Source organism: Salmo trutta, unplaced genomic scaffold (assembly GCF_901001165.1).
Source record: "Salmo trutta unplaced genomic scaffold, fSalTru1.1, whole genome shotgun sequence".
In the NCBI taxonomy this organism is placed as follows: Eukaryota; Metazoa; Chordata; class Actinopteri; order Salmoniformes; family Salmonidae; genus Salmo; species Salmo trutta.
The window spans coordinates 137,739-163,691 of NW_021822619.1; the positions used below are offsets into that span (position 1 = coordinate 137,739).

At 52.9% G+C, this 25,953-nt stretch overlaps 1 protein-coding gene across 3 annotated transcripts in view; it reads left to right on the forward strand.

Annotated features, from left to right (window-relative positions):
* Positions 1 to 25,953, forward strand: part of osbpl10b (oxysterol binding protein-like 10b) — a 72,886-nt gene that overhangs the window by 18,512 nt on the left and 28,421 nt on the right. Inside the window, exons 4-10 of one of the 3 annotated variants that reach the window (XM_029744325.1) lie at positions 35 to 283; positions 9,865 to 9,980; positions 13,275 to 13,320; positions 21,890 to 22,014; positions 22,083 to 22,407; positions 23,958 to 24,138; positions 25,759 to 25,880. In XM_029744325.1, coding sequence (XP_029600185.1) covers positions 35 to 283; positions 9,865 to 9,980; positions 13,275 to 13,320; positions 21,890 to 22,014; positions 22,083 to 22,407; positions 23,958 to 24,138; positions 25,759 to 25,880 — 1,164 coding nt within the window. The other 2 variants (XM_029744326.1, XM_029744327.1) reach the window with 2 other exon arrangements.

Here is a 25,953-nt window from a genome sequence, read left to right on the forward strand (position 1 = left end):
CTCCACCTCCTTCACCACCTCCTCCTCCACCCAGGGCCGGACACGCAGCTTCTCCCTGCTCCCTCCTCCACTCAGCCACCACCACCCTGCCCCGCCCGTCGCCTCCTCCTTCATCTCCAACACCTCCTCCTCACCTGGTACCCAGAGAAAGCCTCTCTACCCTGGGGTTGGAGGGGTCGTCACCATCACCCATCACAGATCCCCTGCTGCGGCCCGCCGGGCCAGGACCCAGAACAACCAGAACTACCACCCTGCTCCAGGGAGGCTGAGCCAGGTCAAAGAGGTAGGGCTGCTGCTCTGGTAGGACTGTAGGTAGGTAGTACTGCTCTGGTAGGGCTGTAGGTAGGTAGTACTGCTCTGGTAGGGCTGTAGGTAGGTAGTACTGCTCTGGTAGGACTGTAGGTAGGTAGGTAGGTAGGTAGGTAGTACTGCTCTGGTAGGACTGTAGGTAGGTAGGTAGGTAGTACTGCTCTGGTAGGGCTGTAGGTAGGTAGTACTGCTCTGGTAGGACTGTAGGTAGGTAGTATTGCTCTGGTAGGACTGTAGGTAGGTAGGTAGGTAGGTAGGTAGGTAGGTAGGTAGGTAGGTAGGTAGTACTGCTCTGGTAGGACTGTAGGTAGGTAGGTAGGTAGGTAGGTAGGTAGGTAGGTAGTACTGCTCTGGTAGGACTGTAGGTAGGTAGGTAGGTAGGTAGGTAGGTAGGTAGGTAGGTAGTACTGCTCTGGTAGAGCTGTAGGTAGGTAGTACTGCTCTGGTAGGGCGGTAGATAGGTAGTACTGCTCTGGTAGGACTGTAGGTAGGTAGTACTGCTCTGGTAGAGCTGTAGGTAGGTAGTACTGCTCTGGTAGGACTGTAGGTAGGTAGTACTGCTCTGGTAGGACTGTAGGTAGGTAGTACTTCTCTGGTAGGACTGTAGGTAGGTAGTACTGCTCTGGTAGGACTGTAGGTAGGTAGTACTGCTCTGGTAGGGCTGTAAGTAGGTAGTACTGCTCTGGTAGGACTGTAGGTAGGTAGTACTTCTCTGGTAGGGCTGTAGGTAGGTAGTACTGCTCTGGTAGGACTGTAGGTAGGTAGATAGGTAGGTAGGTAGGTAGGTAGGTAGGTAGTACTGCGCTGGTAGGACTGTAGGTAGGTAGTACTGCTCTGGTAGGACTGTAGGTAGGTAGTACTGCTCTGGTAGGACTGTAGGTAGGTAGTACTGCTCTGGTAGGACTGTAGGTAGGTAGTACTGCTTTGGTAGGACTGTAGCTAGGAAGTACTGCTCTGGTAGGACTGTAGGTAGGTAGGTAGGTAGTACTGCTCTGGTAGGACTGTAGGTAGGTAGTACTGCTCTGGTAGGACTGTAGGTAGGTAGTACTGCTCTGGTAGGACTGTAGCTAGGAAGTACTGCTCTGGTAGGACTGTAGGTAGGTAGGTAGGTAGTACTGGTCTGGTAGGGCTGTAGGTAGGTAGTACTGCTCTGGTAGGACTGTAGCTAGGTAGTACTGCTCTGGTAGGACTGTAGGTAGGTAGGTAGGTAGGTAGTACTGGTCTGGTAGGGCTGTAGGTAGGTAGTGGTGCTCTGGTAGGACTGTAGATAGGTAGTACTGCTCTGGTAGGACTGTAGGTAGGTAGTACTGCTCTGGTAGGACTGTAGCTAGGTAGTACTGCTCTGGTAGGACTGTAGGTAGGTAGGTAGTACTGGTCTGGTAGGGCTTTAGGTAGGTAGTGGTGCTCTGGTAGGACTGTAGGTAGGTATGTAGGTAGTACTGCTCTGGTAGGACTGTAGGTAGGTAGTACTGCTCTGGTAGGACTGTAGGTAGGTATGTAGTACTGCTCTGGTAGGGCTGTAGGTAGGTAGGTAGGTAGTACTGCTCTGGTAGGACTGTAGGTAGGTTGTACTGCTCTGGTAGGACTGTAGGTAGGTAGTACTGTTCTGGTAGGGCTGTAGGTAGGTAGTACTGCTCTGGTAGGGCTGTAGGTAGGTAGTACTGCTCTGGTAGGACTGTAGGTAGGTAGTACTGCTCTGGGAAGGCTGTAGGTAGGTAGTACTGCTCTGGTAGGACTGTAGGTAGGTAGTACTGCTCTGGTAGGACTGTAGGTAGGTAGGTAGGTAGTACTGGTCTGGTAGGGCTTTAGGTAGGTAGTGGTGCTCTGGTAGGACTGTAGGTAGGTATGTAGGTAGTACTGCTCTGGTAGGACTGTAGGTAGGTAGTACTGCGCTGGTAGGACTGTAGGTAGGTATGTAGTACTGCTCTGGTAGGGCTGTAGGTAGGTAGGTAGGTAGTACTGCTCTGGTAGGACTGTAGGTAGGTTGTACTGCTCTGGTAGGACTGTAGGTAGGTAGTACTGATCTGGTAGGACTGTAGGTAGGTAGTACTGCTCTGGTAGGGCTGTAGGTAGGTAGTACTGCTCTGGTAGGACTGTAGGTAGGTAGTACTGCTCTGGGAAGGCTGTAGGTAGGTAGTACTGCTCTGGTAGGACTGTAGGTAGGTAGTACTGCTCTGGTAGGACTGTAGGTAGGTAGTACTGCTCTGGTAGGACTGTAGGTAGGTATGTAGTACTGCTCTGGTAGGGCTGTAGGAAGGTAGTACTGCTCTGGTAGGACTGTAGGTAGGTAGTACTGCTCTGGTAGGACTGTAGGTAGATAGTACTGCTCTGGTAGGACTGTAGGTAGGTAGTACTGCTCTGGTAGGACTGTAGGTAGGTAGTACTGCTCTGGTAGGGCTGTAGGTAGGTAGTAGTGCTCTGGTAGGACTGTAGGTAGGTAGTACTGCTCTGGTAGGACTGTAGGTAGGTAGTACTGCTCTGGTAGGACTGTAGGTAGGTAGTACTGCTCTGGTAGGGCTGTAGGTAGGTAGTACTGCTCTGGTAGGACTGTAGGTAGATAGTACTGCTCTGGTAGGACTGTAGGTAGGTAGTACTGCTCTGGTAGGACTGTAGGTAGATAGTACTGCTCTGGTAGGACTGTAGGTAGGTAGTACTGCTCTGGTAGGGCTGTAGGTAGGTAGGAAGGTAGTACTGCTCTGGTGGGGCAGTCTCTCTGACATCCCAGCACCCTGCCTGGTCCAACCTGTCTCTCTGACTTCCCAGCCCCCTGCCTGGTCCAACCTGTCTCTCTCTGACATCCCAGCAGTCAGACAGGCATCCAGACAGACAGTCAGTCAGACAGTCAAACAGACAGTCATGAAAGTGTTTTCTCAGCAGATGTATTTGTGTTCTCAGTATGTAGCGTGGACATTGCTATAGCTCTGCTTCAGCATTATTACAGCGTTGCTATAGCGTCGTTATAGCGTTGCTATAGCGTCGTTACAGCGTTGCTATAGCGTCTCTTTCACTTTGTTACAAAGTCAACATCCTGATTCCATTAGTCATGCTGATTCCATGTGTACTACCTCACCAGTCTATGTGTACTACATCGCCATCCCCATGGTGACACGACAGAGTAGTCACCTCTCTCCTCCTCCTCCCCCCCTTTCCCACTCCTCCTCCTCTCCCCAACTCGTCCCCCTCCCCCTCGTCCCCCTCCTCCTGTCCACCTCCCCCTCCTCCTCCTGTCCCCCCACCTCCTCTCCCCCTCTTCCTCCTCCTCCTCCCCCCCTTTCCCACTCCTCCTCCTCTCCCCAACTCGTCCCTCTCCTCCTCCCCCTCCTCCTCCTCCTCGTCCCCCTCCCCCTCGTCCCCCTCCTCCTGTCCACCTCCCCCTCCTCCTCCTGTCCCCCCCACCTCCTCTCCCCCTCTTCCTCCTCCTCCTCCCCCCCTCCTCTCCCCTTCCTCCCCCTCCTCCTCATCCTCCCCCCTCCTCTCCCCTTCCCCCCCTCCTCCCCCCTCCTCCTCTCCCCCTTCTCCGCCTCTTCCCCCTCCTCCTCTTCCTGTCCCCCTCCTCCTTGAGATAGAGAGTGAGAGAGAGTGAGAGAGAGAGAGTGAGAGAGAGAGAGAGAGAGAGAGAGGAGGAGGAGGAGAGAGAGAGATAGGGAGGGGAAGACAGTGAGGAAGACAGTGAGAGATAGAGCGAGGGAGAGAAAGAGAGATGGAGATCGAGAGACAGGGAGAAGGAGAAAAATTGAGATTGAGAAAGAAAGATAGAAAGAGAGGAAGGGACTCTGGAAAGAGAGAGAGAGAGATGGAGAGGGGGAAGGTACTCCAGAGAGAGAGAGATGGAGAGGGGGAAGGTACTCCAGAGAGAGAGAGATGGAGAGGGGGAAGGTACTCCAGAGAGAGAGAGAGATGGAGAGGGGGAAGGTACTCCAGAGAGAGAGAGAGATGGAGAGGGGGAAGGTACTCCAGAGAGAGAGAGATGGAGATGGGGAAGGTACTCCAGAGAGAGAGAGAGAGATGGAGATGGGGAAGGTACTCCAGAGAGAGAGATGGAGAGGGGGAAGGTACTCCAGAGAGAGAGAGATGGAGAGGGGGAAGGTACTCCAGAGAGAGAGATGGAGAGGGGGAAGGTACTCCAGAGAGAGAGAGAGATGGAGAGGGGGAAGGTACTCCAGAGAGAGAGATGGAGAGGCGGAAGGTACTCCAGACAGAGAGAGATGGAGAGGGGGAAGGTACTCCAAAGAGAGAGAGAGAGATGGAGATGGGGAAGGTACTCCAGAGAGAGAGAGATGGGGAGGGGGAAGGTACTCCAGAGAGAGAGAGATGGAGAGGGGAAGGTACTCCAGAGAGAGAGAGAGATGGAGGGGGAAGGTACTCCAGAGAGAGAGAGAGAGATGGAGAGGGGGAAGGTACTCCAGAGAGAGAGAGATGGAGAGGCGGAAGGTACTCCAGACAGAGAGATGGAGAGGGGAAGGTACTCCAGAGAGAGAGAGAGATGGAGGGGGGAAGGTACTCCAGAGAGAGAGAGAGAGATGGAGGGGGAAGGTACTCCAGAGAGGAGAGAGAGAGATGGAGAGGGGAAGGTACTCCAGAGAAGAGAAGAGATGAGAGGGGGAAGGTACTCCAAAGAGAGATGGAGGGGGAAGGTACTCCAGAGAGAGAGAGAGAGATGAGAGGGGGAAGGTACTCCAGAGAGAGAGAGAGATGGGAAGGGAAGGTACTCCGAGAGAGAGAGATGGAGAGGGGAAGGTACTCCAGAGAGAGAGAGAGATGGGAGGGGAAGGTACTCCAGAGAGAGAGAGAGATGGATGGGGGAAGGTACTCCAAGAAGAGAGAGAGAGAGATGGAGAGGGAAGGTACTCCAGACAGAGAGAGAGATGGAGAGGGGGAAGGTACTCCAGAGAGAGAGAGAGATGGATGGGGAAGGTACTCCAGAGAGAGAGAGATGGAGAGGGGGAAGGTACTCCAGAGAGAGAGAGAGATGGAGGGGGGAAGGTACTCCAGAGAGAGAGATGGGGAGGGGGAAGGTACTCCAGAGAGAGAGAGAAGATGGAGAGGGGAAGGTACTCCAGAGAGAGAGAGATGGAGAGGGGGAAGGTACTCCAGAAGAGAGAGAGATGGAGAGGCGGAAGTACTCCAGAGAGAGAGAGGAGATGGAGAGGGGGAAGGTACTCCATAGACAGAGATGGAGATGGAGGGGGAAGGTACTCCAGAGAGGAGAGAGATGGAGAGGGGAAGGTACTCCAGAGAGAGAGAGAGATGGAGAGGGGGAAGGTACTCCAGAAGAGAGAGAGAGAGATGGAGAGGGGGAGGGACTCCAGAGAGAGAGAGAGATGGAGAGGGGGAAGGTACTCCAGAGAGAGAGAGATGGAGAGGGGGAAGGTACTCCAGAGAGAGAGAGATGGAGAGGGGGAAGGTACTCCAGAGAGAGAGAGATGGAGAGGGGGAAGGTACTCCAGAGAGAGAGAGATGGAGGGGGAAGGTACTCCAGAGAGAGAGAGATGGAGAGGGGGAAGGTACTCCAGAGGAGAGGAGAGATGGAGGGGGAAGGTACTCCAGAGAGAGAGAGATGGAGAGGGGAAGGTACTCCAGAGAGAGAGAGAGATGGAGGGAGTGGGAAGGTACTCCACGAGACAGGAGAGCAGAGTATGGAGAGGGGGGGGAAGGTACTCCAGACAGAGGGAGAGATGGAGGAGGGGGAAGGTACTCCAGAGAGACAGAGAGATGGAGAGGGGGGGAATGTACTCCAGCGAGAGAGAGATGGAGGGGGGAAGGTACTCCAGAGAGAGAGAGATGGAGAGGGGGAAGGTACTCCAGAGAGAGAGAGAGAGATGGAGAGGCGGAAGGTACTCCAGACAGAGAGAGATGGAGAGGGGGAAGGTACTCCAGACAGAGAGAGAGAGATGAAAGGGGGTAAGGTACCCAGAGAGAGAAGATGGGAGAGGGGGAAGGTACTCCAGACGAGAGAGGAGAGATGGAGAGGGGGAAGGTACTCCAGAGAGAGAGAGATAGAGGATGGAGAGAGAGGTGGAAGGACCCAGAGAGAGAGATGAGATGGAGAGGGGGAAGGTACTCCAGCGGAGAGAGAGAGATGGAGGGGGAAGGTACTCCAGAGAGAGAGAGAGATGGCGAGGGGGAAGGTACTCCAGAGATGAGGAGGAGATGGAGAGGGGGAAGGTACTCAGAGAGAGATGAGAGATGGAGAGGGGGGAGGAGGAAGGTACTCCAGAGAGAGAGAGAGATGGAGAGGGGGAAGAAGGTACTCCTAGAGAGAGGAGAGATGGAGAGGGGAAGGTATACTCCAGAGAGAGAGAGGATAGTATGGAGAGGGGGAAGGTACTCCAGAGAGAGAGAGAGAGATGGAGAGGGGGAAGGTAGCTCCAGAGAGAAGAGAGATGGAGAGGGGGAAGGTACTCCAGCAGGAGATGAGAGAGAGATGGAGAGGGGGAAGGTACTCCAGAGAGAGAGAGAGATTGGAGAGGGGAAGGTACTCCAGAGAGAGAGAGATGGAGAGGGGAAGGTACTCCAGAGAGAAGAGAGATGGAGAGGGGGAAGGTACTCCAGAGAGAGAGAGGAGATGGAGGGGGGAAGGTTACTCCAGAGAGAGAGGAGATGGAGAGGGGGGAAGGTACTCCAGAGAGGAGAGAATGGAGAGGGGGAAGGATACTCCAGAGAGAGAGAGTAGATGGAGAGGGGGAAGGTACTCCAGAGAGATGAGAGGATGGAGAGGGGGAAGGTACTCCAGAGAGAGAGAGAGATGGAGAGGGGGAAGGTACTCCAGAGAGAAAGAGAGATGGAGAGGGGGAAGGTACTCCAGAGAGAGAGAGAGAGATGGAGAGGGGGAAGGTACTCCAGAGAGAGAGAGAGATGGAGAGGGGGAAGGTACTCCAGAGAGAGAGAGATGGAGAGGGGGAAGGTACTCCAGAGAGAGAGAGATGGAGAGGGGGAAGGTACTCCAGAGAGAGAGAGAGAGATGGAGAGGGGGAAGGTACTCCAGAGAGAGAGAGAGAGATGGAGAGGGGAAGGTACTCCAGAGAGAGGAGAGGAGGAGGGGGAAGGTACTCCAGAGAGAGAGAGATGGAGAGGGGGAAGGTACTCCAGAGAGAGAGAGATGGAGAGGGGGAAGGTACTCCAGAGAGAGAGAGATGGAGAGGGGAAGGTACTCCAGAGAGAGAGAGAGATGGAGGGGGAAGGTACTCCAGAGAGAGAGAGAGATGGAGAGGGGGGAAGGTACTCCAGAGAAGAGAGAGATGGAGAGGGGGAAGGTATCCAGAGAGAGAGAGAGAGGGAGAGGGGGGGAAGGTACTCCAGAGAGAGAGAGATGGAGAGGGGGGAAGGTACTCCAGAGAGAGAGAGATGGAGAGGGGAAGGTACTCCAGAGAGGAGAAGAGAGATGGAGAGGGGGTAAGGTACTCCAGAGAGAAGAGAGATGGAGAGGGGGAAGGTACTCCAGACAGAGAGAGAGAGATGGCAAGGGGGAAGGTACTCCAGAGAGAGAGAATGGAGAGGGGGAATGGTACTCCAGAGAGAGAGTAGAGAGATGGAGAGGGGGAAGGTACTCCCGAGAGGGGGGGAGATGGAGAGTGGGAGGTACTAAGGAGAGAGAGAGAGATGGAGAGGGGGAAAGGTACTCCAGAGAGAGAGAGAGATGGAGCGGGGGAAGGTACTCCGAGAGAAGAAGGAGAGAGGATGGAGAGGGGAAGGTACTCCAGAGAGAAGAGACGAGAGAGATGGGGGGGGAAGGTACTCCAGAGAGAGAGAGAGATGGAGAGGGGGAAGGTACTCCAGAGAGAGAGAGAGATGGAGAGGGAGGGGGAAGGTACTCCAGAGAGAGAGAGAGAGATGGAGGGGGGAGAGAGGGGGAGAGGGGAAGGTACTCCAGAGAGAAAGAGAGAGAGAGATGGGAGGGGGAAGGTACTCCAGAGAGAGAGAGATGGAGGGGGGGAAGGTACTCCAGAGAGAGAGAGAGAGAGGGAGGGGGAAGGTACTCCAGAGAGAGAGAGAGATGAGGAGAGGGGGAAGGTACCAGAGAGAGAGAGATGGAGGGGGAAGGTACTCCAGAGAGAGAGAGAGAGAGATGGAGAGGGGGAAGGTACTCCAGAGAGAGAGAGATGGAGGGGGGAAGGTACTCCAGAGAGAGAGAGAGATGGAGAGGCGGAAGGTACTCCAGAGAGAGAGAGAGAGAGAGAGAGATGGAGAGGGGAAGGTACTCCAGAGAGAGAGAGATGGAGGGGGGAAGGTACTCCAGAGAGAGAGAGAGATGGAGAGGGGGAAGGTACTCCAGAGAGAGAGAGATGGAGAGGGGGAAGGTACTCCAGAGAGAGAGAGATGGAGAGGGGGAAGGTACTCCAGAGAGAGAGAGAGATGGGAGGGGGAAGGTACTCCAGAGAGAGAGAGAGAGAGATGGAGGGGGGAAGGTACTCCAGAGAGAGAGAGATGGAGAGGGGGAAGGTACTCCAGAGAGAGAGAGAGATGGAGAGGGGAAGGTACTCCAGGAGAGAGGAGAGATGGAGAGGGGGGGGAAGGTACTCCAGAGAGAGAGAGAGAGAGATGGAGAGGGGGAAGGTACTCCAGAGAGAGAGAGAGGGAGGAGGGGGAAGGTACTCCAGAGAGAGAGAGAGAGAGAGAGGGAGGAGGAAGAGAGAGAGGAGGGAGGAGGAGGAGAGGAGAGAGAGGGGGGAGAGGAGAGAGGAGATGGAGAGAGGGGGAGAGAGAGATGGAGAGGGGGAAGGTACTCCAGAGAGAGAGAGAGGATAGAGGGGTAAGGTACTCCAGAGAGAGAGAGAGATGGAGAGGCGGAAGGTACTCCAGAGAGAAGAGAGAGCGAGATGGAGAGGGGGAAGGTACTCCAGAGAGAGAGAGAGATGGAGGGGGGAAGGTACTCCAGAGAGAGAGAGAGAGATGGAGAGGGGAAGGTACTCCAGAGAGAGAGAGAGTGGAGAGGGGGAAGGTACTCCAGAGAGAGAGAGAGATGGAGAGGGGGAAGGTACTCCAGCGAGAGAGAGAGAGAGATGGAGAGGGGGGAAGGGTACTCCAGAGAGAGAGAGGAAGATGGAGAGGGGAGGTACTCCAGGGAGGAAGAGGAAGGGGAAGGTACTCCAGAGGAGAGAGCAGATGGCGAGGGGGAAGGTACTCCAGAGAGAGAGAGAGATGGATGAGGGGGAAGGTACTCCAGAGAGAGAGAGGAGAGGATGGAGAGGGGGAAGGTACTCCAGAGAGAGAGAGAGAGAGATGGAGAGGGGGAAGGTACTCCAGAGAGAGAGGAGAGAGATGGAGAGGGGGAAGGTACGCCAGAGAGAGAGAGATGGAGAGGGGGAAGGTACTCCAGAGAGATAGAGAGATGGAGAGGGGGAAGGTACTCCAGAGAGATAGAGAGAAATGGAGAGGGGGAAGGTACTCCAGAGAGAGAGAGAGATGGAGAGGGGGAAGGTACTCCAGAGAGAGAGAGAGATGGAGAGGGGGAAGGTACTCCAGAGAGAGAGAGAGAGATGGAGAGGGGGAAGGTACTCCAGAGAGAGATAGAGCGACAGTGATCTGAGACTGAAGGCTGTCCTTTCTATTCTGCAGCGTCTGTCAGAGTTAAAGCAGCCAGCCATCGAGGTGGAGAATATTCAGCACAAATGTCCTGTCTCTACTCTGTGTCAGGACCAAATCATTCATCAGACCGGATCGTGCCAGAGGGAGTACGCATTGGTTTAAAATTACATCAAAACAAGGGAAATGTTATGCTCATTTAGCAGGGACGGGTGGACGGGTGGACGGGTGGATGGGTTTATGGGGTTTTGTCAGGCGGCAGCCTTGTGTGTCTTCACTCCCCTCTGGATACTGGAGATAAGATTTATATGGAGAGTTATGAATGGATGGAGGGAGGAGAGGATGCTGGGAACTGGAGGGAGGAAGAGGATGCTGGGAACTGGAGGGAGGAGAGGATGCTGGGAACTGGAGGGAGGAAGAGGATGCTGGGAACTGGAGGGAGGGAGGAGACGATGCTGGGAACTGGAGGGAGGGAGGAGAGGATGTTGGGAACTGGAGGAAGGGAGGAAGAGGATGCTGGGAACTGGAGGGAGGGAGGAGAGGATGCTGGGAACTGGAGGGAGGGAGGATGCTGGGAACTGGAGGGAGGGAGGAGAGGATGCTGGGACCTGGAGGGAGGGAGGATGCTGGGAACTGGAGGGAGGGAGGAGAGGATGCTGGGACCTGGAGGGAGGGAGGATGCTGGGAACTGGAGGGAGGGAGGAAGAGGATGCTGGGAACTCGAGGGAGGAGAGGATGCTGGGAACTGGTTAAGGAAAAGCTTCCATTTCTCATCTGTCAAACAAATGTCGACAATTGAAGTTATTTAAACTTTTCTTTGTAGAAATAGATGTTATATCTTGAGTGTGTTAGAACATCTGCTGCGGTGTGACAGGCGCCCTGACGTTTGGCTTCCTGGAGCTGAGAGTTCTTCATCCTCCTCCTCATCACGGTTCTGATTCTGAGCCTCTATTAACTCTCCCTGGTTTAACCTCTAAAGTCCAAGATAACATATTCAATTGTTTTTAAGATGGTCATACCCTGGATCATTTAGCTATGTGAATTTTAGGACCCCTGTAGGTATATTTTATTATTATTATATAATACTTGGTCTTTACTACTAGAAACACATTGAATAACACATTCATAAATGGCAACAAAACAAAAAGACAGTCCAAAAATAACTAATAAGGAATAAGGTTTTGAAGTTTCTGTCCTATATCTAGGAGATATAAGAAAGCTCAGGAAATATTTGTAATTTTTTTGGGACACATATTCAACTGCTTATATTTGTTGTCACAAAATGACCTCCAGGCTTCCGGTCATGTGTTACATCATCGTGTTGGTGTAACGTGGGTCGTACAAAGGGGACCCAGGCGTGGCGTGTGAAATGCTCATACTTTACTTTAATTATGAAGACACTTAGAACAAAACAACAAAAGCTCCTACTAAATAGGACCTTCAATTAGAGGCAACGAGGAACAGCTGCCTCCAATTGAAGGTCAACCCAATAAACCTCAACATAGAAATAGATCAACTAGAAACTCAAACATAGAAATAGAGAACATAGAAGAAACACAAAAAACACCCCCTGTCACGCCCTGACCACTCTACCACAGAAAATAACAACTTATATTGGTCAGGACGTGACAGTTGGTGAGAGTCTCATCTTACCATAGAGGGGTCATATTAGTTTATAGGCCAAACCGTTCGGACGCTACAGACGTTTCCGTGAGAAGACAGATTTTCAGGATGTTTCATGGTCTGACAAACACCGCTGTAGCTCGGCCACCTTCCACCATAGATGCAGAAGGCCGACGTACCGTAGACGGAGGTGGTGGATTGAGACACAGCTCATGCAACAACAAAAAAACCCGGATATCTCTAGTTTAAACTGATGGAGATTTTCTTAATATGTCACTTAGATTGTCCCATCAATGGACTCTTCTTTTGCTTCCTGAGATAGAGCTGACTGCATGGCTCTGGCCTTTAAACAGCTGTGGCTCTCCCCTGGAATTAGCTGAGTTCTGTCTCCACAGACAGGTGGATCTGTATTTAAAACAGGAAGTGCTGCGTCTGGTTCATAGAGGTCTCTCCTCTCCTGGGTGTTGGAGATAAACCTGGATGGGGATGGATGGTGGTCTGAGCCTCAAACACTAAAATCTAACTCTACCTTTTTTAATGGAGGGAAATCTAGTATGACCTTTGAACTATATTACTACTTGTATATGTATATGTCGTTTTTATTAGATTACAGAGCCAGGCGGATAACAGACGTACAACCCTAAGCAGGGGATTTCACTTCTATCCTCATCAGCAATGCATGTTTTTATTGGTTGAGCATGGATAGTACATGAGGAAATTCCCTTTCCGTAAGGAAGAACAGCACACCAGGATTTTGAGCAAGGTAAACTGATGCTGTCAGTGCTTCTGGGTAATTTATATCTGGAGCCATTTGATTCCAGGCCCTTGGAAGGGGACAGAGGAAGAGGAGAGGGATGTGGAGAGAGGAAGAGGAGAGGGATGTGGAGAGAGGAAGAGGAGAGAGATGTGGAGAGAGGAAGAGGAGAGGGATGTGGAGAGAGGAAGAGGAGAGGGATGTGGAGAGAGGAAGAGGAGAGGGATGTGGAGAGAGGAAGAGGAGAGGGATGTGGAGAGAGGAAGAGGAGAGGGATGTGGAGAGAGGAAGAGGAGAGGGATGTGGAGAGAGATGTGGAGAGGGATGTGGAGAGAGGAAGAGGAGAGGGATGTGGAGAGAGATGTGGAGAGAGGAAGAGGAGAGGGATGTGGAGAGAGGAAGAGGAGAGGGATGTGGAGAGAGGAACAGGAGAGGGATGTGGAGAGAGATGTGGAGAGAGGAAGGGGAGAGGGATGTGGAGAGAGATGTGGAGAGAGGAAGGGGAGAGGGATGTGGAGAGAGGAAGAGGAGAGAGATGTGGAGAGAGGAAGAGGAGAGGGATGTGGAGAGAGGAACAGGAGAGGGATGTGGAGAGAGGAAGAGGAGGGATAGAGGGCATGATGAGCATCCCACTATAGTGCACCAGAACATTACACCAGGTGATGAATATATATTACAGAATACAGAGAGAGGGAAAAATAATATGTTTGACAGAGAGAGAGAGGGAAGGAGAGAGAGAGGGAGGGAGGGAGAGAGACGGAGGGAGGGGAGAGAGGGGGGGAGAGAGGGAGGGAGAGAGGGAGGGAGAGAGGAGGGAGGGAGGGAGGGAGAGAGGGAGAGAGAGAGACAGAGAGAGCGAGAGAGAGAGAGAGCGAGAGAGATAAGGGGGAGAGAAAGGGGGGGATGAGGTGTAACAGGGATACAGAGAGAGGTAGGAGACTTAAGAGAAAGGGAGAGAGTACATGGGAAAGAAACAGGGATGGATTTTATGTCGGTGGCATATCTTTGGAGCTTTTCTTTTCATAGTGAAGCTGACTATGTCTCTGTCTCTGTCTCTTTGATTCAGGTCTAAGCGGAGAACAAAGGAATCTTCAGAGAGTTCAGGGAACAGAGTGTGTGTGTGTGTGTGTGTGTGTGTGTGTGTGTGTTGTGTGTGTGTGTGTGTGTGTGTGTGTGTGTGTGTGTGTGTGTGTGTGTGTGTGTGTGTGTGTGTGTGTGTGTGTGTTGGTTTATGTTTGTGTGTGTGTGACTTGAAGAATTAACAACTCCTCTGAAAGAATGCTGCTAGCCACAGAGACCACAGGGCGAAGACTGATAAGAGAGAGAGATGGAGAGAGAGAGATAGAGAGCGAAGGAGACAGAGAGAGAGAGAGATATACAGAGCGAGGGGCGAGGGGCGAGGGGGAAGAGAGAGTGATGGGGAGAAGGAAATAAATAAGAGAGTGAAAAAGAGAGAGAGACAGAAAGAGAGATGAGGGAGACAGACAGAGAGAGAGAGAGAGAGAGAGAGAGAGAGAGAGAGACAGACAGACAGACAGACAGACAGACAGACAGACAGACAGACAGACAGACAGACAGACAGACAGACAGACAGACAGACAGACAGACAGACAGACAGACAGTGTGTGTCTAGTCCTAGAATAGGGACCGACCCTAGTAAAGCGCTAGAATATGGGTTGGTGCCATTGGGGACAGAGACATAATAACACTTTGAGTGGCAGTCTGTTATAGAGCTGCTAGCAGAAACCTGGAGAGACTATCTGTTCACGTCAACTCTTAGTCCTGCTCCTCATTTCTCCCCGGTAAGTCGTTATTAAGTTAGTGAGATGGGCTGATGTCACGCTTTGTGAGGGATTTGTGTGAGAGTGTTGCGGCTTCTCAGCAACACAGAGGAGCTGATGGTGAACTGCAGTAAACGGAGGGGATGAGCATGGTGGACTACAGTAAACGGAGGGGATGAGCATGGTGGACTACAGTAAACGGAGGGGTTAGCATGGTGGACTACAGTAAACGGAGGGGTTAGCATGGTGGACTACAGTAAACGGAGGGATTAGCATGGTGGACTACAGTAAACGGAGGGATTGAGCATGGTGGACTACAGTAAACGGAGGGGATGAGCATGGTGGACTACAGTAAACGGAGGGGATGAGCATGGTGGACTACAGTAAACGGAGGGGTTAGCATGGTGGACTACAGTAAACGGAGGGATTGAGCATGGTGGACTACAGTAAACGGAGGGGTTAGCATGGTGAACTGCAGTAAACGGAGGGGTTGAGCATGGTGGACTACAGTAAACGGAGGGGTTAGCATGGTGGACTACAGTAAACGGAGGGATTGAGCATGGTGGACTACAGTAAACGGAGGGGTTAGCATGGTGGACTACAGTAAACGGAGGGGTTAGCATGGTGGACTACAGTAAACGGAGGGGTCGAGCATGGTGGACTACAGTAAACGGAGGGGTTAGCATGGTGGACTACAGTAAACGGAGGGGTCGAGCATGGGTGGACTACAGTAAACGGAGGGGTTAGCATGGTGGACTACAGTAAACGGAGGGGTTAGCATGGTGGACTACAGTAAACGGAGGGTTAGCATGGTGGACTACAGTAAACGGAGGGGATGAGCATGGTGGACTACAGTAAACGGAGGGATTAGCATGGTGGACTACAGTAAACGGAGGGGTTAGCATGGTGGACTACAGTAAACGGAGGGATTGAGCATGGTGGACTACAGTAAACGGAGGGATTGAGCATGGTGGACTACAGTAAACGGAGGGGTTAGCATGGTGGACTACAGTAAACGGAGGGGTTAGCATGGTGGACTACAGTAAACGGAGGGGTTAGCATGGTGGGCTACAGTAAACGGAGGGGTTAGCATGGTGGGACTACAGGAAACGGAGGGGGATGAGCATGGTGGACTACAGTAAACGGAAGGGATGAGCATGGTGGCTACAGTAAACGGTAGGGGATGAGCATGGTGGACTACAGTAAACGGAGGGGTTTAGCATGGTGGACTACAGTAAACGGAGGGATTAGCATGGTGGACTACAGTAAACGGAGGGGTTAGCATGGTGGACTACAGTAAACGGAGGGGTTAGCATGGTGGACTACAGTAAACGGAGGGGTTAGCATGGTGGACTACAGTAAACGGAGGGGATGAGCATGGTGGACTACAGTAAACGGAAGGGATGAGCATGGTGGACTACAGTAAACGGAGGGGATGAGCATGGTGGACTACAGTAAACGGAGGGGTTAGCATGGTGGACTACAGTAAACGGAGGGATTAGCATGGTGGACTACAGTAAACGGAGGGGTTAGCATGGTGGACTACAGTAAACGGAGGGGTTAGCATGGTGGACTACAGTAAACGGAGGGATTAGCATGGTGGACTACAGTAAACGGAGGGTTAGCATGGTGGACTACAGTAAACGGAGGGGGTTAGCATGGTGGACTACAGTAAACGGAGGGATTAGCATGGTGGACTACAGTAAACGGAGGGTTAGCATGGTGGACTACAGTAAACGGAGGGGTTAGCATGGTGGACTACAGTAAACGGAGGGGTTAGCATGGTGGACTACAGTAAACGGAGGGGTTAGCATGGTGGACTACATTAAACGGAGGGGTTAGCATGGTGGACTACAGTAAACGGAGGGGGTTAGCATGGTGGATACAGTAACCGGGAGGGGATTAGCATGGGGACTGCAGTAAACGGAAGGGATGTAGCACGGTGGACTACAGTAAACGGAGGGGTTCAGCATGGTGGACTACAGTAAACGGAGGGGTTAGCATGGTGGATACAGTAAAAGGAGGGGTTAGCATGGTGGGACTACAGTAAAACGAGGGGTAGCATGGTGGACTACAGTAAACGGAGGGGATGAGCATGGTGGACTACAGAAACGGAGGGGGTTAGCATGGTGGACTACAGTAAACGGAGGGGTTAGCATGGTGGACTACAGTAAACGGAGGGGGTAGCATGGTGGACTACAGTAAACGGAGGGGTTAGCATGGTGGACTATAATAAACGGAGGGGCTGAGCATGGTGGACTACAGTAAACGGAGGGGTTAGCATGGTGGACTACAGTAAACGGAGGGGTTAGCATGGTGGACTACAGTAAACGGAGGGGTTAGCATGGTGGACTACAGTAAACGGAGGGGTTAGCATGGTGGACTACAGTAAACGGAGGGGTTAGCATGGTGGACTACAGTAAACGGAGGGGTTAGCATGGTGGGACTACAGTAACGGAGGGAATTAGCATGGTGGACTACAGTAAACGGAGGGGTTAGCATGGTGGACTACAGTAAACGGAGGGGTTAGCATGGTGGACTACAGTAAACGGAGGGATTGAGCATGGTGGACTACAGTAAACGGAGGGGTTAGCATGGTGGACTACAGTAAACGGAGGGGTTAGCATGGTGGACTACAGTAAACGGAGGGGATGAGCATGGTGGACTACAGTAAACAGAGGGGTTAGCATGGTGGACTACAGTAAACGGAGGGGATGAGCATGGTGGACTACAGTAAACGGAGGGGTTAGCATGGTGGACTACAGTAAACGGAGGGGTCGAGCATGGTGGACTACAGTAAACGGAGGGATTGAGCATGGTGGACTACAGTAAACGGAGGGGTTAGCATGGTGGACTGCAGTAAACGGAGGGGTTTGCATGGTGGACTACAGTAAACGGAGGGGATGAGCATGGTGGACTACAGTAAACGGAGGGGTTAGCATGGTGGACTGCAGTAAACGGAGGGGTTAGCATGGTGGACTACAGTAAACGGAGGGGATGAGCATGGTGGACTACAGTAAACGGAGGGGATGAGTACGCCCTCGTCCACATCGACGGGGCTGTAGTGGAGCCGGGTTGAGAGCTTCAAGTTCCTCGTTTTTCCACAACACTAAGGATCTATATCTTGGTCCAAACACACCAACACAGTCGTGAGGAGGGCACGACAACGCCTCTTCCCCCTCAGGAGGCTGAAAAGATCCTCAAAAAGTTATACAGTTGCACCATTGAGAGCATCTTGACTGGCTGCATCACCGCCTGGTATGACAAACTGCTTGGCATCTAACCGTAAGGTGCTACAGAGGGTAGTGTGTAGGGCCCAGTACACCACTAGGTCCAATCTTCCTGGCATCCAGGACCTCTATACCAGGCGGGTGTCAGAGGAAGGCCCTAAACATCGTCAGACTCCAGTCATTGCTACCGATGACACTGTTAGTCTACACCTGCTGTTTACGAAGCATGTGATGAATAACAATGGATTTGTGTGTGTGTGTGTGTTTGTCTCTATAAGTGGTGTGTGTGTGTGTGTTTGTCTCTGTAAGTGTGTGTGTGTGTGTTTGTCTCTGTAAGTGGTGTGTGTGTGTGTGTTTGTCTCTGTAAGTGGTGTGTGTGTGTGTTTGTCTCTGTAAGTGGTGTGTGTGTGTTTGTCTCTGTAAGTGGTGTGTGTTTGTCTCTGTAAGTGGTGTGTGTTTGTCTCTGTAAGTGGTGTGTGTGTGTTTGTCTCTGTAAGTGGTGTGTGTGTGTTTGTCTCTGTAAGTGGTGTGTGTGTGTTTGTCTCTGTAAGTGGTGTGTGTGTGTTTGTCTCTGTAAGTGGTGTGTGTGTGTTTGTCTCTGTAGAGTGTGTGTGTGTTTGTCTCTGTAAGTGGTGGGTGTGTTTGGTCTCTGTGGTAGTGGGTGTGTGTGTGTTTTTGTCGTCTGTAAGCGGTGTTGGGTGTTTGGTCCTCTGTATGGTGTGTGTGTGTGTTTTGTCTCTGTTAGAGGTGTGTGTGTGTTTTGTCTCTGTTAGAGGTGTGTGTGTGTTTTGTCTCTGTAAGTGGTGTGTGTTTGTCTCTGTAAGTGGTGTGTGTGTGTTTTGTCTCTGTTAGATGTGTGAGGTGTGTGTTGTGGGGGGGGGGGGTGGGGGCGGGGGGGTGAGGTGTGTGTTGTGGGGCGGGGGTATGTGAGGTGTGTGTTGTGGGGGGCGGTGGTGTGTGAGGTGTGTTGTGGGGCGGGGCGTGCTGTGAGAGGTGTTGTTTGTGGGGCGGGGGTGTGAGAGGTGTGTGTTGTGGGGGGGGGTGTGTGAGGTGTGTGTTGTGGGGCGGGGGGGTGTGGGGCGGGGGTGTGAGAGGTGTGTGTTGTGGGGCGGGGGTGTGTGTTGTGGGGCGGGGGTGTGAGGGTGTGTTGTGGGGCGGGGGTGTGTGAGGTGTGTGTTGTGGGGCGGGGGTGTGTGAGGTGTGTGTTGTGGGGCGGGGGTGTGAGAGGTGTGTGTTGTGGGGGGGGTGTGTGTTGTGGGGCGGGGGTGTGAGAGGTGTGTGTTGTGGGGCGGGGGGTGTGTTGTGGGCGGGGGTGTGAGAGGTGTGTTGTGGGGCGGGGGTGTGAGAGGTGTGTGTTGTGGGGCGGGGGTGTGTGAGGTGTGTGTGTGGGGCGGGGGTGTGTGAGGTGTGTGTTGTGGGGCGGGGGTGTGTGAGGTGTGTGTTGTGGCGCGGGGGGGTGTGGGCGGGGGTGTGAGGGTGTGTTGTGGGGCGGGGGGTGTGTGTTGTGGGGCGGGGGTGTGTGAGAGGTGTGTGTTGTGGGGCGGGGGTGTGTGAGGTGTGTGTTGTGGGGCGGGGTGTGTGAGGTGTGTGTTGTGGGGCGGGGGGGGGTGGGGGGGGGGTGAGAGGTGTGTGTTGGGGGGGGGGTGTGTGTTGTGGGGCGGGGGTGGGGGTGTGAGAGGTGTGTGTTGTGGGCGGGGGTGTGTTGTGGGGCGGGGTGTGAGAGGTGTGTGTTGTGGGGGGGGGGTGGGAGAGGTGTGTGTTGTGGGGCGGGGGTGTGTGAGGTGTGTGTTGTGGGGCGGGGGGGTGTGAGGTGTGTGTTGTGGGGCGGGGGGTGTGAGAGGGTGTGTTGTGGGGCGGGGGTGTGTGAGGTGTGTGTTGTGGGGCGGGGGGGTGTGGGGCGGGGGGTGAGAGGTGTGTGTTGTGGGGCGGGGGTGTGTGTTGTGGGGCGGGGGTGTGAGAGGTGTGTGTTGTGGGGCGGGGGTGTGTGTTGTGGGGCGGGGGTGTGAGAGGTGTGTGTTGTGGGGCGGGGGTGTGAGAGGTGTGTGTTGTGGGGCGGGGGTGTGTGTTGGGGGCGGGGGGTGTGAGAGGTGTGGTTGTGGGGCGGGGGTGTGTGAGGTGTGTGTTGTGGGGCGGGGGTGTGAGAGGTGTGTGTGTGGGGCGGGGGTGTGTGAGGTGTGTGTTGTGGGGCGGGGGTGTGTGAGGTGTGTGTTGTGGGGCGGGGGGGGTGTGAGAGGTGTGTGTTGTGGGGCGGGGGTGTTGGAGGTGTGTGTGTTGTGGGGCGGGGGTGTGAGAGGTGTATGTGGGGGTGTGTGTGTGAGGTGTGTGTTGTGGGGGGGGTGTGAGAGGGTGTATGTGTGGGGTGTGTGTGTGTGAGGGTGTGTGTTGTGGGGCGGGGGTGTGAGAGGTGTGTATGTGTGGGGGTGTGTGTGTGAGAGGTGTGTGTTGTGGGGCGGGGTTGTGAGAGGTGTGTGTTGTGGGGCGGGGGTGTGTGAGGTGTGTGTTGTGGGGCGGGGGTGTGAGAGGTGTGTATTGTGGGGCGGGGGTGTGTGAGGTGTGTGTTGTGGGGCGGGGGTGTGTGAGAGGTGTGTGTTGTGGGGCGGGGGTGTGAGAGGGTGTGTTGTGGGCGCGGGGGGTGTGAGGTGTGTGTTGTGGCGGGGGTGTGTGAGAGGTGTGTGTTGTGGGGCGGGGTGTGTGAGGTGTGTTGTGTGGGGTGGTGTGAGAGGTGTGGGGGGGGGGTGTGTGAGGTGTGTGTTGGGGGCGGGGGTGTGAGAGGTGTGTTGTGTGGGGCGGGGGTGTGTGAGGTGTGTATGTGTGGGGTGTGTGTGTGTGAGGGTGTGATTGGTGCGTGTGGGGGGGTTGTGTGAGAGGTGGGTGAGTGTGTGTGTGAGTAGTGTGTGTGAGGGTGGTAAGGGGGGAGGTTCTGGGAATACTGTTGTAATAAAGGAGAGTTAATAAAACAAGCAGGACTGTGGCCGCAGGAACCACATGGTACAGTGGGGTGTGTGTGTGTGTGTGTGTGTGTGTGTGTGTGTGTGTTGTTTGTGTGTGGTGTGTGTGTGTGTGTGTGTGTGTCTGTGTGTCTGTGTGTGTGTAATTGAGTTCATTCTCATGCAACCTCCACTCTCCTTATCTCCCTGTCGATGAGTCACTGACAGTGAGCACTCACAAGAGTATAGCTTGTTTGTGTTGTGTGTGAGAGAGAAAGAAAGAGAGAGAGGGAGAAAGAGAGAGAGAGAGAGAGAGAAAGAGAGAGAGGGAAAGAGAGAGAGAGGGAGAAAGAGAGAGAGAGAAAGAGAGCGAAAGAGAGAGAGAGAGACAGCATCATCCTGTCTTTCTCCCAGCCCACCTAGCTGTCAGAGGTGCCAGATGTAATTATGTTAGTGACAGAGACAGACTGAACCAGACAGATAGCATATGGCTCAGGGTAGCTGGCTGAGAGACATACTGAACCAGACAGATAGCATATGGCTCAGGGTAGCTGGCTGAGAGACAGACTGAACCAGACAGATAGCATATGGCTCAGGGTAGCTGGCTGAGAGACAGACTGAACCAGACAGATAGCATATGGCTCAGGGTAGCTGGCTGAGAGACAGACTGAACCAGACAGATAGCATATGGCTCAGGGTAGGTGGCTGAGAGACAGACTGAACCAGACAGATAGCATATGGCTCAGGGTAGGTGGCTGAGAGACAGACTGAACCAGACAGATAGCATATGGCTCAGGGTAGGTGCTGAGAGAGACTGAACCAGACAGATAGCATATGGCTCAGGGTAGCTGGCTGAGAGACAGACTGAACCAGACAGATAGCATATGGCTCAGGGTAGCTGGCTGAGAGACAGACTGAACCAGACAGATAGCATATGGCTCAGGGTAGCTGGCTGAGAGACAGACTGAACCAGACAGATAGCATATGGCTCAGGGTAGGTGGCTGAGAGACAGACTGAACCAGACAGATAGCATATGGCTCAGGGTAGGTGACTGAGAGACAGACTGAACCAGACAGATAGCATATGGCTCAGGGTAGCTGGCTGAGAATTGTCATGAGTCTCAGGCCCCCACCGCCTGCCTACATCACTGGCTGTGTCCCTACGGTACCTACAGCTACATATAGAATTATTTTAACTACCCCACAATTCTCCTCTCATGCTTTGACTAGCTACAGTCACATATCTTGCTTTGGCATGTCGTTACCTGCTCCTTGGATGACTGGGCTGTACAGATTCATCCAGCAGTTACCTGCTCCTTGGATGACTGGGCCGTACAGATTCATCCAGCAGCTACCTGCTCCTTGGATGACTGGGCCGTACAGATTCATCCAGCAGTTACCTGCTCCTTGGATGACTGGGCCGTACAGATTCATCCAGCAGTTACCTGCTCCTTGGATTACTGGGCCGTACAGATTCATCCAGCAGTTACCTGCTCCTTGGATGACTGGGCCGTACAGATTCATCCAGCAGTTACCTGCTCCTTGGATTACTGGGCCGTACAGATTCATCCAGCAGTTACCTGCTCCTTGGATGACTGGGCCGCATCAGTCAATGTTGGAGTTGGACTTACACAGCTCTAGGCGGCCAGCGCTTGCGTGTGTGTGTGTGTGTGTGTGTGTGTGTGTGTGTGTGTGTGTGTGTGTGTGTGTGTGTTATTTAACCTCTCTCCTCCCTCTCTCTAGGTGATGACCCAGGCAGAGGGCCAACAGAAGAACCTGGTTAACTCCATAGAGTCCCTGCCCTCCCGTGGTCCTCTGTCCTCTTTAGACCAGGACCTTCTCCTCCTCAAGGCCACGTCAGCAGCTACCCTCTCCTGTCTGGGGGAGTGTCTCCACATGCTGCAGCACAATGTCAGCCAGGTATGCCAGCAGCTACCCTCTCCTGTCTGGGGGAGTGTCTCCACATGCTGCAGCACAATGTCAGCCAGGTATGTCAGCAGCTACCCTCTCCTGTCTGGGGGAGTGTCTCCACATGCTGCAGCACAATGTCAGCCAGGTATGTCAGCAGCTACCCTCTCCTGTCTGGGGGAGTGTCTCCACATGCTGCAGCACAATGTCAGCCAGGTATGTCAGCAGCTACCCTCTCCTGTCTGGGGGAGTGTCTCCACATGCTGCAGCACAATGTCAGCCAGGTACATACTGGAGCTACCCTCTCCTGTCTGGGGGAGTGTCTCCACATGCTGCAGCACAATGTCAGCCAGGTACATACTGGAGCTACCCTCTCCTGTCTGGGAGAGTGTCTCCACATCCTGCAGCACAATGTCAGCCAGGTATGTACTGGAGCTACCCTCTCCTGTCTGGGAGAGTGTCTCCACATCCTGCAGCACAATGTCAGCCAGGTATGTACTGGAGCTACCCTCTCCTGTCTGGGAGAGTGTCTTCACGTCCTGCAGCACAATGTCAGCCAGGTGTGCATGTATGGAGCTGTATGAGACAATGTGACTGAGTGACAGTCAGAGGTTATACTGTATAGTTGGACATGAATATGGTGGGAGGTGAGACGGCAGCTGGGGGGTTGCTGGCATCAATATGTCAGGTACCACCTACTGCCCATGTTGCCTTGAGCAAGGAACTAAACTGCTGATTGGGCGCTGCACTGCTGCTGGTCTCTGCTCCAGCTTCTCCAACCTATCAGAGGGGTTGGATACAGCAGGAGATCCTCTCCAACCTATCAGAGGGGTTGGATACAGCAGGAGATCCTCTCCAACCTATCAGAGGGGTTGGATACAGCAGGAGATCCTCTCCAACCTATCAGAGGGGTTGGATACAGCAGGAGATCCTCTCCAACCTATCAGAGGGGTTGGATACAGCAGGAGATCCTCTCCAACCTATCAGAGGGGTTGTATACAGCAGGAGATCCTCTCCAACCTATCAGAGGGGTTGGATACAGCAGGAGATCCTCTCCAACCTATCAGAGGGGTTGGATACAGCAGGAGATCCTCTCCAACCTATCAGAGGGGTTGGATACAGCAGGAGATCCTCTCCAACCTATCAGAGGGGTTGGATACAGCAGGAGATCCTCTCCAACCTATCAGAGGGGTTGGATACAGCAGGAGATCCTCTCCAACCTATCAGAGGGTTGGATACAGCAGGAGATCCTCTCCAACCTATCAGAGGGGTTTGATACAGCTGGAGATCCTCTCCCACCTAATCAGAGGGGGTTTGCTACAGCAGGAGATCCTCTCCAACCTATCAGAGGGGTTGGATACAGCAGGAGATCCTCTCCAACCTATCAGAGGGGTTGGATACAGCAGGAGATCCTCTCCAACCTATCAGAGGGGTTGGATACAGCAGGAGATCCTCTCCAACCTATCAGAGGGGTTGGATACAGCAGGAGATCCTCTCCAACCTATCAGAGGGGTTGGATACAGCTGGAGATCCTCTCCAACCTATCAGAGGGGTTGGATACAGCTGGAGATCCTCTCCAACCTATCAGAGGGGTTGGATACAGCAGGAGATCCTCTCCAACCTATCAGAGGGGTTGGATACAGCAGGAGATCCTCTCCAACCTATCAGAGGGGTTGGATACAGCAGGAGATCCTCTCAACCTATCTATCAGAGGGGTTGGATACAGCTGGAGATCCTCTCCAACCTATCAGAGAGGTTGGATACAGCTGGAGAACCTCTCCAACCTATCAGAGGGGTTGGATACAGCAGGAGATCCTCTCCAACCTATCAGAGAGGTTGGATACAGCAGGAGATCCATGTCTGTTTCCTAAGGGATGAGTATTGTTCTCCTCTCCTATCCCAGGCCGCGCAGCATGTCACCCTGGGTCGGTCAGACAGCCAGGACCGGAGTCAGAGTCCCATCCACAAACAGACGTCCAGCCAGAGTAACAGCAACATCTCCAGTCAGACTCACAACCACAACCACAACCAGTTCAAGAAGCAGATGAGCCTGGATCCCAATCATTTTCCCACCGCACCATCAGGTCAGTTTACTACTAGAATCTCTCTGTATGTTCCTGATGGTCAGTGTGTTCCTGATGGTCAGTGTGTTCCTGATGGTCAGTGTGTGTTCCTGATGGTCAGTGTGTTCCTGATGGTCAGTGTGTTCCTGATGGTCAGTGTGTTCCTGATGGTCAGTTTGTTCCTGATGGTCAGTATGTGTTCCTGATGGTCAGTGTGTGTTCCTGATGGTCAGTGTGTTCCTGATGGTCAGTGTGTTCCTGATGGTCAGTGTGTGTTCCTGATGGTCAGTGTGTGTTCCTGATGGTCAGTGTGTTCCTGATGGTCAGTATGTGTTCCTGATGGTCAGTGTGTTCCTGATGGTCAGTATGTGTTCCTGATGGTCAGTGTGTTCCTGAAGGTCAGTATGTTCCTGATGGTCAGTGTGTTCCTGATGGTCAGTGTGTTCCTGATGGTCAGTGTGTGTTCCTGATGATCAGTATGTGTTCCTGATGGTCAGTGTGTTCCTGATGGTCAGTGTGTTCCTGATAGTCAGTATGTGTTCCTGATGGTCAGTGTGTTCCTGATGGTCAGTATGTATTCCTGATGGTCAGTGTGTTCCTGATGGTCAGTGTGTTCCTGATGGTCAGTATGTGTTCCTGATGGTCAGTATGTTCCTGATGGTCAGTGTGTCTTCCTGATGGTCAGTGTGTTCCTGATGGTCAGTGTGTTCCTGATGGTCAGTGTGTTCCTGATGGTCAGTATGTGTTCCTGATGGTCAGTGTGTGTTCCTGATGGTCAATATGTGTTCCTGATGGTCAGTATGTGTTCCTGATGGTCAGTATGTGTTCCTGATGGTCAGTGGGTTCCTGATGGTCAGTGTATTCCTGATGGTCAGTATGTGTTCCTGATGGTCAGTGTGTTCCTGATGGTCAGTGTGTTCCTGATGGTCAGTATGTTCCTGATGGTTAGTGTGTTCCTGATGGTCAGTGTGTTCCTGATGGTCAGTGTGTTCCTGATGGTCAGTGTGTTCCTGATGGTCAGTATGTGTTCCTGATGGTCAGTGTGTGTTCCTGATGGTCAATATGTGTTCCTGATGGTCAGTATGTGTTCCTGATGGTCAGTATGTGTTCCTGATGGTCAGTGGGTTCCTGATGGTCAGTGTATTCCTGATGGTCAGTATGTGTTCCTGATGGTCAGTGTGTTCCTGATGGTCAGTGTGTTCCTGATGGTCAGTATGTTCCTGATTGTCAGTGTGTTCCTGATGGTCAGTGTGTTCCTGATGGTCAGTGTGTTCCTGATGGTCATTGTGTTCCTGATGGTCAGTGTGTTCCTGATGGTCAGTGTGTTCCTGATGGTCAGTATGTGTTCCTGATGGTCAGTGTGTTCCTGATGGTCAGTATGTGTTCCTGATGGTCATTGTGTGTTCCTGATGGTCAGTGTGTTCCTGATGGTCAGTATGTGTTCCTGATGGTCAGTATGTGTTCCTGATGGTCAGTGTGTTCCTGATAGTCAGTATGTGTTCCTGATGGTCAGTGTGTTCCTGGTGGTCAGTGTGTTCCTGATGGTCAGTGTGTTCCTGATGGTCAGTGTGTTCCTGATGGTCAGTATGTTCCTGATGGTCAGTGTATTCCTGATGGTCAGTATGTTCTGTCTGTCTCCAGACAGCTTTGCAGGATGGCCCAGATCTCCCTCAGAGAAGCAGGTGACCAATAGAGGAGGGACACCTCTTCCACATGTTCCCTCTCCTGCCCACATCAACAAGGAGGTGGTTATCAACTCTGTGGTAAGAAACACACCTGCTCTCTGTGTTGGGAGAAATACCACCTTGTACTGTATTCTCTCACCTAGTGGGAGGG